This window comes from Procambarus clarkii, chromosome 91 (assembly GCF_040958095.1).
Source record: "Procambarus clarkii isolate CNS0578487 chromosome 91, FALCON_Pclarkii_2.0, whole genome shotgun sequence".
Lineage (NCBI taxonomy): Eukaryota > Metazoa > Arthropoda > Malacostraca > Decapoda > Cambaridae > Procambarus > Procambarus clarkii.
Window position 1 is genome coordinate 938,011 of NC_091240.1, and position 16,414 is coordinate 954,424.

The 16,414-nt window shown below is 41.1% G+C and overlaps 2 protein-coding genes across 3 annotated transcripts in view; both read left to right on the plus strand.

The window, feature by feature from the left end:
* The window catches only part of LOC123773881 (uncharacterized), a 288,461-nt gene extending 283,867 nt beyond the window's left edge, over positions 1 to 4,594 (plus strand). For both annotated transcript variants that reach the window (XM_069318603.1, XM_045767808.2), the window contains exon 4: positions 1,598 to 4,594. In XM_069318603.1, coding sequence (XP_069174704.1) covers positions 1,598 to 1,672 — 75 coding nt within the window. In that variant the 3' untranslated portion in view covers positions 1,673 to 4,594. The remainder of the gene's footprint in view (positions 1 to 1,597) is intronic.
* A 508-nt stretch (positions 4,595 to 5,102) lies between these two features.
* The window catches only part of LOC123773885 (uncharacterized), a 62,359-nt gene continuing 51,047 nt past the window's right edge, over positions 5,103 to 16,414 (plus strand). The window contains exons 1-4 of the mRNA XM_069318845.1: positions 5,103 to 5,184; positions 9,502 to 9,582; positions 11,667 to 11,747; positions 11,921 to 11,955. Of these exons, the coding sequence (XP_069174946.1) occupies positions 5,103 to 5,184; positions 9,502 to 9,582; positions 11,667 to 11,747; positions 11,921 to 11,955 (279 nt within the window). The remainder of the gene's footprint in view (positions 5,185 to 9,501; positions 9,583 to 11,666; positions 11,748 to 11,920; positions 11,956 to 16,414) is intronic.

The following is a 16,414-nucleotide window of genomic DNA, read 5'->3' on the forward strand; positions in this document are numbered from 1 at the left end:
TAACATTACTGTATTTGCTAACATTTATTAAAACAAGTAATATAACTAATAAAGCTTTTCAAATTTATAAAACTAATCATTATTTATGAATGCAAAATTTATTTTTCTGCAGTTTTGAATTTGATTGTATATGAAACATTTATTTATATAACCTTTCATTTGCGCAGGCTATTTTAAGCTGTTTTTCTTTATAATGTTATAGAACTTTTGTATTTAGTTACTTAATAGGGTAAAACAATCATTATAATTGTTTGTTGTTATATTGTTTAGCCAATGAAAGTTTCATTGTTCTAATTGTAAGCTGTATGTTCATATGGCTGTACATCTGTTCATTTGAACAGCAAATTATTTTCAAGATTTGTATAAATCATACACAAATTAGGCTTTGAATCTAAAATGTAACAACTGCTATCACCTATAACAACACCGTTACAATAACTACAAACTTTAATAACACCACTACAATAACTATCACCTTATAATAACTACCATCGTTAACAAACTAATACAGTATCACCATTAATAACACACGGCAATAACTATCTGTATTGCGATATAACACAATATCAATAATTATTGTATTGTTGACGGTGGCAATAACTGTCACCGTGAACAATACCGCAATAATTATCACTAATAACCACTGCACCGCGATAACTTCCACCATTAACAAAATAACTACCACTATTAACAAAATAACTACCACTATTAACAAAATAACTACCACTATTAACAAAATAACTACCACTATTAACAATACAATAACTACCATAATTAACATCGATAACTACTGCCATTAACATAACCATAATAATTCATCATTAAAAACACAAAAACTACCTATATTAACAACTCAATAACTACCACCATTAACAAGGGTACAATTTCTACCATTAACAACACAACTGCCACGACTGATAACACCAGCAAAATAACTGCTAACAACACAAACTATCACAATTTGCAGGATAATAACTGCCAACAGTACAATAACTTAAATAATCAACATAACTTCTATTCACAACTTAACTATAATTAACAGCACACTAATGAAGCTGATAATTCTACAAAAAATTCTTGGAGTGTCACAGACGGCGACTGCTGCTGCACAAACTACTATGCTTTAATTTAACAAAGGTACCTGGAGTAGGATTACAATTCTGAATTAATTCATTCTGTCTAAGGACCATTTTTTATTATTTTATTAAGGTTATTAGAAAATATTTGGAGTTGGATGGCAGCATCGAACCTGCGTACTTGGTAAGCCCAGATATGAGCCTTTCGTTAGTTCGATGCTGCTGTCCTGCTCCAATTATTTTTTTATAGATATATATCATTTTATTGTGATTTCATTGTGTATATGAAGTGTATTAATTCGGAAGAACTTTTAATTTTTTTGTCCAAAATATTATGATCCTTTCACTGGATGTTTAATATATATTTGTTTTATATTGTACACAGAGTTTGCATGTATCCATTACCAGCGACGTATTTATTTTAATATTCTTCTTAGGAAGAATTTATATTACATAGATGGTATTCATTTTATTATGATGGCCATTGCTTCTCCTGTTACCCGATTCGCCCCACATTGCAGGGCCCGGCCGACTCTGACCGCCTCAACAAGAAAAACAGTCCTTTCATCTACGGCGGTATCCCCTACCGCACCTAATGACGCTGCACTCTGCACACCAAGTCTTTCCTCGGCGGCTGTTGGGCGTCAGGAGGACCTGTGGACGACATGTTCTCCAGAGGCAGGAGTGGTGGAGGACCTCAGTGGTTAAGTCTTCCCGGAGCAGCTGTAGAGGAGGACCTCTATAAACGTCAAATCTTCCAGTGGCCGCTGTTTCGCAGCTCGAGGACCTCTGGAAATACCTGTGTTTGAGGTTTTATGAGGATCTCGTTATCTTTTTTAGAATCAGGATTTCTCAAGTAGCTCCGTATATTTCGTGATCCTGTATCCGCTGTAAGATTTTTACAACGTCCTGCTACTTCTACGACGAGTCGGAATGTGTTAACTGTTTACATTCTCCTCACATCTGTAAAGAATTATCTTTTCATCTCGTCTGCTTCTGTTGTCAGTTTTAAAATTGAGCCAGTTTCATTATAAATTTGACCGCCATTATGTTGGAAGAACTGCATGATTATATACTTTTGTTTACGTCTTTTATCTTCAGTCCATTAACAAATTATCAGTTTAGACATAATTTAAACAATATTTTGTTCGGACCTTATAATATTAGATATTCTTAGTTGATTTGGCTATTTTATAATATCTTAAAAGATCTTACGGACGCTCCAACTCTCTGGACAACTGTTAGTGCCTAAAAGTTCGCTTATGTTCTTCCACTTGGACTGATCGGTACAGCGACAGCCTCGCTTATTGCATGGTTGGTTTCAGCCCCTGAAGGTCCAAGTGGTTGCGAACTGTTTCTACTCTCCGTCCTCATATCCCTTCCAGGTGTATATGAAGTGTATGTTATAGTCACACTGGCTTGGTGCTTTATTCTGACAATTACCTTTAACTTAGATACGCCTTGATTCTTTATTATCTTCAGGAACACTATTCATCCTGAAGGAATTTAAAATTACAACTGTCTTACCTACAGAACTGGTTTGCAATTTGGCGAAATTTACGACCGTTATTGTTCAAGAAGCAATTAATTGTGCCTTCATGCACTCAAACCTGAATGACGAGTAATGAACAGTAACTGTGCTTCTGCCCACTCATAAACGTTCTCATAGATTGGTCACGGGATTCAGTTGATGTGGTCACGTCTCGTAAAAGTTTGACAATAGACAGTTCTGTTTAAAGTTACCCCTCTTTATTTGTCGTATTTTATTCACCTCCTGCTCGTTCCGTTTTCGTTCCTCCTGGTTTATAGATTCTTCTCCTCTTAAACTGACACATTTGAACAGTGGCCGTCCCACACAGTTGGTTGTTATAATTTATTGTAATTTATTGTGTGCCATTTTCTAACACGAAGGTCTCTGTGTGTGTGTGTGTGTGTGTGTGTGTGTGTGTGTGTGTGTGTGTGTGTATACGCGCGCGTTTGTGATGCATTTGTTGTGTTGTTGGACGTATTAAAGCACCTTGATGTGTTAAGGTGCCATATTTAAGAAAAACTAATAAGGTTATTCGATATTAAATGCTTTAACTTAAGATTGTAACGCTTTATTGAGTACCTGATTTATGGGTCGATGCAAGTTCTCTCGTTAACTGTTGCCAACAGTCAGACGTTGGAATCCTGGAGTCAAGTCAGGCTGACTAAGTCTGAATGCTTCGGTAGTGTCAAGTTGATGTAATAGTTTACTATGGATGTTGTGGCATTTGTTATTGTGATGAGTGACGTTCTAATTTATAAACAAGGTATTGGTCCTTGTTTATTTGGCTTTGATTACTTCATTTTAAGATAATTTGCTTTAATGTAATTATTTTTTTGTTTACAGGAGCAATGAGTCAGGTTATACTTGTATGTATTGCTGTTGTCTGTGGTGGCGACACCATAGTGGTGTTATCAATGTGTGACGGTGACACCATAGTGGTGCTGTTAATGTGTGGTTGACACCATAATGATGCTGTCAGTGTGTGATGTTGACTCCAGACACTCAAGAACTCAATACAGGGATGTATACACCAAGAGAAATACCCCGCTTCTCGGTTCATATACACTAAGAGTTTACTTTCATCCTTTACTATGTTTAGGACTAAAGTATACTTGCTAGTTAGTCAGTAAACTGTTATGGTGGCCTTAATAACCCTCCTGAGGTTGATAGGCAATAAGGCCAAGTTCAAACCAAGAATCAGTGAAAGTATTCTTATTTAATTTATTGTTGGGCATTAGCCTAACAACTTCTGAAGGGTTATTAAAGGTCCAGACACTATCATACTGACCAGTCTGGAAGTATAGTTTAGTCCTGAGCATAATTCAGGACTAAATTTAACTCAGTGTATATACAGCGTGAAGCAGGGGATATATATACTTCCTGGTGTATATACCCTATGTCTTCTAGACATGTTTTGGTGTTGGGCCTGTGATCCACCAAATTCTGGGGGGTTAGGCTGAAGCAATACAAGTGCTTATTGACTAACCAGCACGTATATTTTGTCCCATACTTAGTCCTGAATATTGTCCAGGTCTAAAAGAAAATTTCACTGTATTTTAATAGAGAGGCTGAGTATGTTTACCGGTGAATATTGATCTATTGCTTTTGACATTTGGTGTTGGGCTTGAGAACTATTTAAGGTATATACCTTAATGACACTTAAGGACTATGTGTCATTATGTCCAGGACTAAAGAGTACATGCAAGTGCTGTGGTCTTAATCCTAAAGAGGCTGAGCAGCCTCTCTAGGGTTATTAAGATCACAGCACTTGCTTGTATACTTTAGTCCTGGACATAATGATACGAAAATTAACTCCATATATTTACATAGAGAAGATGAACTATTTATGGCATGTATATTTCCCTTGTGTTTATGAAAATGTAATACATTACATACTTACCTCTGTATACTGATGCTGTAGCTAACATCTGTATTTTGTATTTATTATGCAAATAAATGAAATGGTTAATAAACTCTAAGTTATTTTTATCGAGTTATAAATTAAGTACCAGAAACCTTGTTCCTGCCAATAGGAAACGACGGACAAAATTGTTTGGAAACGTTATGTTTGAAATTGTTTACAGTGGCGGCTCAGGCCAGTCGTCAACAGGATACACTGCAGCAGTCTGCAGGTTTTACAGAAATAAAATTAATGAACAGATTATTGATGCTAGGTTAAACAACTGGTTGAACTTTTACACAAATATAACTAGCCGCACTATAGCTAGTACAACAAGTACATTAAAAATACAGAATCAAAGACAAATTATATGTGATTCAAGATCTATTCTCCAAGCCTAGAAATTTAACCTGCAAAATTGGCAGCCAAGATTCTTATTATAACAATTAAAAATATCCTGCTCGCTGCACTAAATATAGGGTTTAGAATCTCATTTGTATAGATACCAATAGAGGCAAAAGTATATATATAACTCATCGTGATACAGACATTGCAGCCGAATTAACATAAAAGAAAGACAGAGTTGAACTAAACTATGGTATTCCAATCTCTGTTGTTAAGACTATATTGCTCTAAACTTGTAAGCCTGACAGGAAAGAAATCACAGACTCTCAAAGGTTTGTAAACACTAGTATAACAGTTATGATGTATTTAGATCTGATCCCATATGTAAATCTATTGCAAATTAATCTATCAGACAGTGCGACATAATAACTGCCTATTCTGCAGAAAGTGAGGCTGTCGCCGTACCTGCCAGTTCAAGTAGAATGGCTAGATTTATACACAAGTATTTAATTATCGACTTCCATTAAAATTCGATTGAAATCAACAAAGAGAATAAGTATGAATTTTTATGCAACTGCAGCACTATAAATAATGTGCATATTTAAGCCATGTTGCAAATAATTGACTTCCATTGTGTTTTTATTTAGTTTTAATGTAAAAAAATACAAATGTACAGAGTATTTATGAATCCGGAGCCCTAACCCTTTAGGTTCTATAATGATCAGTTTTTTTTCTGATGATGCTGGTTACAGTTATATTTAATGGTCTCAAGGCCTTTGAATCTAAATGAAGGTTGCTAAGACCGTGCTACTTTCTTACTACGGAATTGAGGTTCAGTGAAGAAAGTTTGGTACATCTTAGAGAGGAAGAGCGAGGGATCAGATGAGGAATAACTGGAAGCTCGGGATGAGGCTTCAACTCGTCCTCCTAATAGAACGTCGCATTTTGATGCACACTTTACCATAGGACAATAATCATCGTACTAGAAAATGGTAGCGGCTCGCGAAATTGACATAGAATCTACATAAGCTGTAGAATCAGGGGAGGAGCGAAAGAACAAAAAAGTAAGAGCCGTAGGCACGATACTATATTTAAATTCTTATGGTAATATCAGACGAGGATGTGATCGATCAAATCTCAACACCACTTCAACATCTCAACAGTCCAGCCATTTCCAGTTCACATAGCAAACAAATATATATTATATTCATATGTGTTCTTAGACACCAACACAACATCACTATCAAAACAATGTGGAGGGAACCACATTCAAAGTGCCCGCCAGAAGGAGCATTTCATATCTTATGCAGAGCTGAGTCCTGATTGGTGGACGGTGACCGCGTGCTGCTTCCCCACGCACGCCTGGAGGCAAGCAGACACAGAACAACCGTAACTGAACAAGCATGTACCGGATACTTCACACACTCGCATTTGGGATACTCATCTACTGGCTGATTTATATATTGTGACCTCACCAGCCTTCATTCTACCTCCCCTGAGACGTCAAGCATCGCTTGAGCTGCCCTCCCAGAAGACTACAGCTCAAGGTGAGCTCTTGTCTTGTTGTTGTTATAGATTCAGCTACTCGGAACAAGTTCCAAGTAGCACGGGCTATGGTGAGCCCGTAACTTACCTGGCACAGGAGCGGGGCAAGTAGCACGGGCTATGGTGAGCCCGTAGTGGACTTACCTGGCACAGGAGCGGTGCTGTATCTCACTCTTGCCAGTGATACCCATCTTATATCACTCGTGGTCGGTCGCCATTAATCCCTAGGCGACCGCCTCCACAACACCAACACGCATCATGTTCACACTAATTCCACACCAACTTGTTCACAGCCCAAATCAGGACATCATTGTTGCAAAAGTTACAGTCTGCATCCAGGTAGCCATACATCTCGCAATATGAAATAGACACTCCCCAGTTGACATACTCTCAAAAGTCTTGTTGTCACAGCGCACTTCCAGCAATCACCATCCTACTATCAATATTAACCCTCAGCATCCTACTATCAATATTAGGACAAATCATAGCTTCTAGCGTTCGCATTCCTCTAGTCATACTCTATTATACTCCATCTTTTCTAGTTATTATACTCTTTAACTGTAGCCTCTGTTTAACCCAACAGTAAAATTGTTACCTGGTTGTTAAACGATTTGGTGGGTCGTATTCCGGGGAAAATTAGAATTAAGGACTTGCTTGAAACGCTACGCGTGCCGGTGGCTGTACAAGAATGTAACAACTCTTATATATATAAATAAATAAATAAACACAAATCTTATAGAATAGAATTGTACACCACCGAAATGTCCATCTTCCACAGTTTCCCCTAAACCAATAGTCAGTCCCATTCCAAGCATGAAAGAAAATATAAGAAACACTCTTCTAACCCCATACTACGATAACCCCATATTACAGCTGAAGTCACTGTGGCTCTAATGGACACGTCGTCAAAGAACCCCCTGGAGCATCTGGCATCCTCGTCAAGCAATTACCTGATTGTCAAAATAATGAATAATGTAATTGGTCAACAATTATCTGATTCCCTTATTACTGTTTTAACCTATACAGCGATTCTCTCGACTCTGGATACTTCCCTCTTCCCTGTCAGCTTTCAGATCAGCCACAGTTATCTTCATTCCAAAATCAGAAAAATCTCATACTGACCCCGAATAATTGTAGACCAATAGGTCTACTCGAGACACTAGGTAAACTTTCTGAACGTTTAATCAATAGCAGACTCAGACGTTATTTAGAAGACAATGACCTGCTTACAGTTGTGTTTGGCTTGAGGCTTCACCTCTCCACGAGACTCAACATTACTAATTACTTTGACGTTAATTAAAACAGATATTAAAAAATATCACAAAAGACGTAGAAAAAGCAGTTGAGACAGTTTAGCGCGAAGGAATAAAATGTAAAGTTTGTAATAACTTTGAACCTCTATCTTTGTAGCTTTGTAGCCACTTAGACAACAGAACAATGTAAATTCAGTTCTTTCAAAGACACTGATTATTTTGACTTCAAGGCTGCCTCTGGCTCTGTTCTTGCTCTAACATTGTGCATTCTCTACACAATGACGTGCTATTGGTGGGTACATATTTTTGAAAACACACAGATATGGTGTGTGTAGATATGATAGAGCCCAGTAGGCTCAGGAACCTGTACATCAGTTGATTGACAGCTGAGGGACCAAAGAGCCAGAGCTCAACCCCCGCAAACACAAATAGGTGAGTACGCATGATGAGTACACTTATGATAGAGCCCAGTAGGCTCAGAAATCTGTACACCAGTTGATTGACAGTTGAGAGGCGAGACCAAAGAGACAAAGTTCAACCCCTGCAAGCACAACTTGGTGAGTACAACTAGGTGACTACGTAAACTCATATATTCACAATAAATTAGTATGTCACATATGCACTTATTGCTAAGCAAGATATTGACTACAAGCAAGTGCGAGAATAGGTTGCAAAGTACACAGTGTTACTGTGGAGAGTGCGGCTTCCTGAGTTTGCATTAGTTTGGGGTTAACTTTTCTTGTGCGTTTTCTGTATTGGCTGCTGTGCAGTTTTCTGTCATGACAATGATTTACACACCTCACGACTCGCGCAACTGATGGCGTTCGAAAACTTATTTATTTATTTATTTATATACAAGAAGGTACAGTGGGGATTAACAGAGAACATAGAAATTGAGTTGATTTTACATTCTTGAACAGCCACTAGCACGCATAGCGTTTCTCGAATAGTGCTTCCCTCACGTCCTCTGTTCGAACCGCCACGCTGTAACCAGCCCGTCCTCCAAACAAAGATCCAAAAGTGATTCCATGCACTCGCCAAACCCCCTGTTTATGAATGAAAAGCGGTTTACACACGACTCACAACTGCCGACGTTCGAACATATCCGGAATAAGTGTTTCACTGACGAATTTTGTTCGAATCACAACGCTATAAATGCTTCACCCACGTACTACAAATACAAATAATCGCCAACAGAACCTAAACACCTAACCTAACCTATGCCTATATATGCACAATATGCTAATATATTATAATATTAATTTATACTTGAGAAAATTCCCGTTTTGAATGAACAGCATATTAAAATTTATGAATGCGTCTGTGGAGTCGACCGCTGGATGTAATGGACTTGAGTCGAGGACGGGTTGCTGTAACTGCTTCACCCACATTTGACAAATATAAATAATCACCAACAGAACCTAAACACCTAACTTAACCTACGCCTAACTATACATATAACTAATTGTATAATAATGTTAATATACGCATTAGTACAAACCTATTTAAGTGCGCAATACGTTAAAATTTATAATTGTACCTTGGGGAACGCTACACCTGCAACGAGCCTAGTCGGAGAACGGGTTTCAATACGATTATAACGTATATACATACACAGGCTATCATACACAGGCATACACATATTTTTAGGTAATTACAGGCTATCTGTCCGGGACAACGCGACTATCGGTCCACGTCGACGCCACTAGGGAGATAATGGGCCTCAGGTCAAATAACTGATCAACAAAGCCTCGAGACACAACGACTCGAGCAGGTCTGGGGTCGACTTGGGCGCCCTCAACGCCGGGGCGGCAGAATATGGAACGACTTCAAAGTGCCCCAACACCTGAGATTGTTTACGTTCCCGAAGTGAATGTGCGCTACAGAGTGATCAAAGGAGGAACAATCGTCGTCGTTCTAACCGCGCGACAGGTGAGAGGAGGTATAAAGTTGATCTTATGTTATGAACTTTGAACGAGATAGACTTGGGATTTTAGAGAAGGTTCTTTGGGCATAACAATGGCAGGTTAGGAAGCATGTTTCTCACACCAGATCAGTGGTTGCCAACCGAAGTTCCATGGACCTCTTTCGGTCACTGGAATTGCAAGGCATCAATAGGGAGTTCCATATATTTGTATTTTACCGGAATTATTGAAAAAAAACGAGTTTGTGTTGAACTAAATGTTTATCATTATTAACATATACTTTTAACTGAGTAAAACAACGCAAAGTTGGTGATACATGAGTGTGTGTACTAACCTAATTGTGCTTGCGGGGGTTGAGCTCTGGCTCTTTGGTCCCGCCTCTCAATTGTCAATCAACTGATGTACAGATTCCTGAGCCTACTGGGTTCTATCATATCTACATTTGAAACTGTGTATGGAGTCAGCCTCCACCACATCACTGCCTAATGCATTCCATCTGTTAACTTCTCTGACACTGAAAAAGTTCTTTCTAACGTCCCTGTGGCTCATTTGGATACTCAGTTTCCACCTGTGTGCCCTCGTTCGCGTACCACCCGTGTTAAACAGTTTAGCTTTATCTACCCTGTCAATTCCTCTGAGAATTTTGTAGGTAGTGATCATGTCTCCCCCTTACTCTTCTGTCTTCTAGTGTCGTGAGGTGCATTTCTCGCAGCCTTTCTTCGTAACTCATGCCTCTTAATTCTGGGACTAGCCTAGTGGCAAATCTCTGAACTTTTTCAAACTTCGCCTTGTGCTTCACAAGGTACGGGCTCCAGGCTGGGGCCGCATACTCCAGGATTGGTCTTACATATGTGGTATACAAGGTTCTGAAGGATTCCTTATACAGGTTCCTGAAGGCAGTTCTGATGTTAGCCAGCCTCACATTCGCCGCAGATGTTAATCTTTTGATGTGGGCTTCAGGAGACAGGGTTGGAGTGATATCAACTCTGTCCGTTTCATGAAGGACTTCATCTCCCATTTTGTATCCTGTTTCCACTGCCTAGTTTCATTACCTTACATTTACTCGGGTTGAACTTTAGTAGCCATTTATTGGACAAGTCATGCAGTCTGTCTAGGTCATCTTGTAGCCTCGTACTGTCTTCCTCCGTCTTAATCCTCCTCATAATTTTTTGCATCATCAGCAAACAATGAGAGGAATGATTCTATACCATCTGGAAGATCATTTACATAAGAAACAGTATGGGTCCAAGGACTGAACCCTGCGGGACCCCACTGGTGACGTCTCGCCAATATGAGACTTCACCCCTCACAATGACTCGCTGTCTTCTGTTACTTAGGTACTCCCTTATCCAATGAAGTACCTTCCCTATCACTCCTGCCTGCATCTCCAGCTTTCGCACTAGTCTCTGGTGTGGCACTGTGTCAAAGGCCTTCTGGCAATCCAAAAATATGCAGTCTGCCCACCCCTCTCTTTTTTGTCTGATTCTTGTTGCCTGATCGTAGAATTCAATTAATCCTGTGAGGCATGACTTCCCATCCCTGAGCCCATGTTGGTGTTGACACAAAGTTCCTTCGCTCCAGATGTTCGACTGCCTGCAATTATACTGGACTTGGATTACACTTGGACTTTACACACATTACATGTACACATTACATTTACACTTGACACAATGGGCTTACATTGGATTACACACACATTGTGTGTGTCGTGGTAATAGCTACTGTCAATTTTGCTAGTTCTCTTTACTTTATGATACTGGTACACAGGTGAGACCGTGGCTGAGGGGGGGAGGGGTCCGTGGACGGGACCGTGGCTGAGGGGGGGAGGGGTCCGTGGACGGGACCGTGGCTGAGGGGGGGAGGGGTCCGTGGACGGGACCGTGGGTGTGTGTAAGGGGGAGGGGGATTATATATATATATATATATATATATATATATATATATATATATATATATATATATATATATATATATATATATATAATATATTGTGTGTGTGTGTGTCTATATAGGTATGTATGTATGTTTCGGAATATTTATCCTTATATTGTTAGATGTTAAATTTAATAAATTATATATGTTCTTTCACAGGTTCTACACTCACTAGTGAGCCAGACCTCACCAGGCGAGGCCTCCTGCCTGACCTGTCACCTGGTCTTCCCTCGCCACAAGGTCAGCACCTCGCCTGCCTCTATACCACTAGTTTTGGAAAAATGTTAAATGAAAGATAGTGGAGTACATCAAATGGCCAGTCCACTAATGCTCTGTGATGGTACCAGTTAAAGAACTATAATTTTTGGCTGCTTGCTCCTGTGCTATGTTAACATTATTATTTAACATTGCAGGTAATGTGATACGACTGACACGACACAAACATCAGGTACGTTTTTGTTTCAGCCATTTTGTTGTTGTGGTTAAAGTAGTCCTACATCGTGTGTATTTGAACTTGAGAGCTGGCGAGCATTGTGTCTCGGGTTACAATGCTTGCCAGCATTGGTATTTTAGGGTAGTAGGCTGTGACTCGTACGTCAGGCTGCGAGCAGCCGCGTCCAACAGCCTGGTTGATCAGTCCAGCAACCAGGAGGCCTGGTCGACGACCGGGCCGCGAGGACGCTAAGCCCCGGAAGCACCTCAAGGTAACCTCAAGGTAAGGTACCGCCATCGTTGTGTGGAAATCTTGTCTTAACACGGGTCGTTAAAGGACTCTGGTACAGTCCGCCAGTTGGGCGGAGTTCGCTGTTCTCCTGCTGTTAGACGCTCTCTCACCCATGTCAGGGCTCGTATCTTAAGGTGGTATTGGTCTCATATGCGCTACTGATAAGTTTTTAAGGTAGTCATATATTATTTTATCATTGAACTACGGTGTTGCGTAGTCGTCCAGGCGGCGATTTCTGTTGGTAATTACTTGTCATAGAACTCTAGCAGGTTTGTTAGTCATGATTCCCTCTCCCTAAGATCATGTTGGTGTTTGTTTACATACACAATACCACTGGGTGTTTAACTAGCCTTGTACAAATCCTTTGAGTACCATGCAGGGGAAATGCTTGTGAGTGCCACAGGTCTGCAGATAAGTGCCTCCCAATCCCCTTGGTACCCTATTTACCATCTTCTAGAAGCTGGCTGGGCGAGACTTCCGTATAAATTGATTCATTACAGATCAAAGCTGGTAGAATACCGAGGGCCTGCGCAAATCTACAAGGGCCGTGACGAGGATTCGAACCTGCGTCCGGGAGCATCCCAGACACTGTCTTAATGTCTGGGATGTCTACGACAGGGTTAAGAGTTAAAACCGAAGTTCTACTGAACTTACTGGATCCCGTAGCCTGTTTATTTTAACTTGCATGGTAATGCATTGTGCGTGTATACACACTCGTCGAGTTGAGCTTGAACTTCTGCTCTTTGGACCAACCTTTCGCCTGTCAATGAACTTGTGTACAGGTGCCTGAGCCTATTGGGCTCTATCATACCAACATATGAAACTCGACGCGTCTGCCGTCACTATCTCGCTTCCAAGTGCATGCTATTTGTTCATTGCTAACACTGAATTTTGCTTTTCTAATGTCTGTGTGGATCATTTGGGTAGGCAGTATTGTAACAACATTGCCCATTTGTTACATTGTAACAATAGCCAGTCACCATTGTAACGTTTACAACAATCACTGCTACTACCAGTGTAACGTTCTGAACTAACGTCACCACTACAACACTTACCAAATAGTTACTAAACTGGTAATCCGTCAGGCTGTAATAATTGTTCAAATATCACCCAAGCGAATTGGTTGAGTCTGCCCTGGCAACAGAAATTAGCAAGGCTCGGAGGTGGACCAAATTGTATATGTCGTACAATTCTCTACAGCACAGGATGAGGATCGGGTACTTGTAAAATTGGTAGCGCCGCCACCACTTGTAATCGGGGTAATTAAGGTAATTGACTGAGAAGACCAGTCAATTAATACAGAACAATTCGGGGAACTTTAAAATGTTTAATAAATACGGGAATAATTTAATCTTTTTAAATGTACTTAATTCCAGACATGGGGAATATTTGACTCATAAGGATACTCATTCTCAGATCTCTCACCTTGTCTTACTGTTGTCACTTACTGTTGCCTATTTATTCAGTGGATAAAAGTATTCCTTTATCCACCGAAGTACCTTCTCCTGCTGCACCACAGTCTCTGGGGTTCTATGAAAAGGCTTTCAGACAATTCACGGGCTCACCATAGCCCGTGTTACTTGGAACTGTTTGTTCCAAGTAGCGAATCTTTAACAACAGACAATTCAAAAGTAGATAATCTGCCCTTTAATTTGCTGTTTCCTGGTCATAGAATATTATTATACCTGTGAGGCAAGATTTACCGTCCCTAAACAAGCGGTGTGGTGGAGTGCTACACAGTTCTTGCTCTACTAGGATTATTCTCACCATCTTCTCCACCTTTCATGGTATGCAGGTTTGGGACATTGGCCTGTAGTTCAGTCTCTCCTGTCTGTTTTCCCTGTATATTGGGACTACATAAGCAGTCTTCCAACTTTCCGGTAGTTCTCCTGTTTCCAGTGACTAGTTATACACCATAGAAAGTGCTGCAGCGCTTTATTTTAGTATTTATGACTAGATTCTTTCTGGTTCAATTAACCGCCTTCATCACGTTTTCTTCCTTCAACACTGGTGTAGTCTCAAGTGCTTCCAGTGATGCTTGGTTTGGTGCTAGTTTTCTCAGCTCATGAATTTCTCCTTGCTTTATTGTGAAAACCTCCTGGAATCTCTTGTCGAATTCATCACACACCTCCTTGTCATTCTCAGTGACCCTGTCCTCCCTTCTCACCTTCATCACCTGTACCTTTATTGTTGTATTCCTCTTTAGACATCCTTTCCACTGGTGAAAGACGTTGTTCAGTGGACACGAATATTTGGATGGTGTTGTTACAGGGGCAGATAATGGGGGCTGGAAGGTGGAGAGCGAGGGGGGACTTCGAGGGTTTTGGAATGGGAAATTGAGAGGTATTTGGTTCATACCTAATGTATATATATATATATATGGCGGGAAGGTGGGGGAAGGGGTGGCAGGAAGAGCAAGGACTGAATAGGTAGAGAGATGATGGTGTGGAGGGGGTCTCGCTGGGGGAGAGAGATGGTGTTAGGGAATATGATTTCATACAGAGTGTTGAAGGCCTTTGGGGCACTTCTCTATGGGGGTGGCTGGCTTGCTAGTGGAGAGTTGCCCACGCTGAAGTTACAGTGTTCGGGGTTGTTGTTCCCCGTTCTCCCCCTCTATCCCTCTACCACTCTTCTCCTTAACCCCCTCCTGCATGCTTCTGCTGCCCTCACACTCTCCCTTCATCACATCCCTCTACAGGAAAGCCTTTCTGCATACTTACATCTACGAGTGTTCTCCTTCACTAAGATTTCCATCTTTGTCACATTCGTGAATACTATTTCAAGCGATTTCTTTTTTTTTTTTTTTTTTTTGCCCAGCCTGAAAACCTATGCTAGTTCGGGTTCGTAAATGTGTACCTGGTAAGGATGTGTGACACTAGAACAGCTCTGCCTTCTCCACTACTAATGGTTGGATTCCTCTTCTTCTTGACTTGAGACTTGAGAATGGTCCAGGGCGGACCGAAACGTCGTCGTCCCTTCACCTTCTAGTGTGTGGTCTGGTCAACCTCTTCTTCTTCTTCCTTAACTCCTGCCACTACCACAGCTCTTACCTTCCAGCAGCCGGCTAGTGCACCTTGCAGCCTCCTCTCAAGTGGCTGCTTCTTACAATGAGAGCAGCTTTTTGGTTCCTCTGAATCATTTCTGCAAATTAGGGTTGCCTTGGAAGAGGTTCTTCCCCAGTTAGGATTCCCGTTTCCTGTGGGTTTTTTGTCTCCTACATTTCTTTTCAACTTTTTACTGATATTTTGCCCGCCATATATGGTTCATTATCTCCTTAGTTGTGCGTCCCTGGCTCGCCCCTCCCTCTGGGCGCCCGTGTCCCTAGGCCATTCTCCTTTACTATTCAACTCCAGTGGATTGAAAATGTAGGAAACAGCGACTGTGTGTGTTCACCTAGTTGTGCTTGCTGGGGTTGAGCTCTGGCTCTTTGGTCCCGCCTCTCAACCGTCAATCAACAGGTGTACAGGTTCCTGAGCCTATTGGGCTCTATCATATCTACACTTGAAACTGTGTAGATATGATAGAGCCCAATAGGCTCAGGAACCTGTACACCTGTATCAGGAACGTGTGTGCGCGTGTGTGTGTGTGGTTGTGTGTTCATCTAGTTGTGCTTGCGGGGGTTGAGCTCTGCTCTTTCGGCCCGCCTCTCAACTGTCAATCAACTGTTACTAACTGCTATTTTTACTACCTGTTTACTGCTAGGTAACAGGGGCATCAGGGTGAAAAACTCTTTCCATCTGTTTAAGCCGGCGGCCGGGATCGAACCCAGACCCTGGGATTAAGAGTCCCAAGCGCTGTCCATTCAGCCACAGCCCCCACGCGTGTGTGTGTATACGTACGTGAACGTACTCGCCTATTTGTGCCTGAAGGATTGAGCTCTAGCTCTTAGACCCAGCTTTTCTAGCCGGTGGTTGTCTAATGTAGTGACTTCTCACTTGTTTCACTGTCATGCCGGCGTTTAGATATGAAGGGAATTGGCCTCTACAACCTGCTCCTTTAGGTCCTGCACCTTTAGGTCCTGCTCCTTTAGGTTCTGCACCTTTAGATCCTGCTCCTTTAGGTCCTGCTCCTTTAGCTCCTGCACCTTTAGGTCCTGCACCTTTAGGTCCTGCTCCTTTAGGTCCTGCTCCTTTAGGTCCTGCTCCTTTAGGTCCTGCTCCTTTAGGTCCTGCTCCTTTAGGTC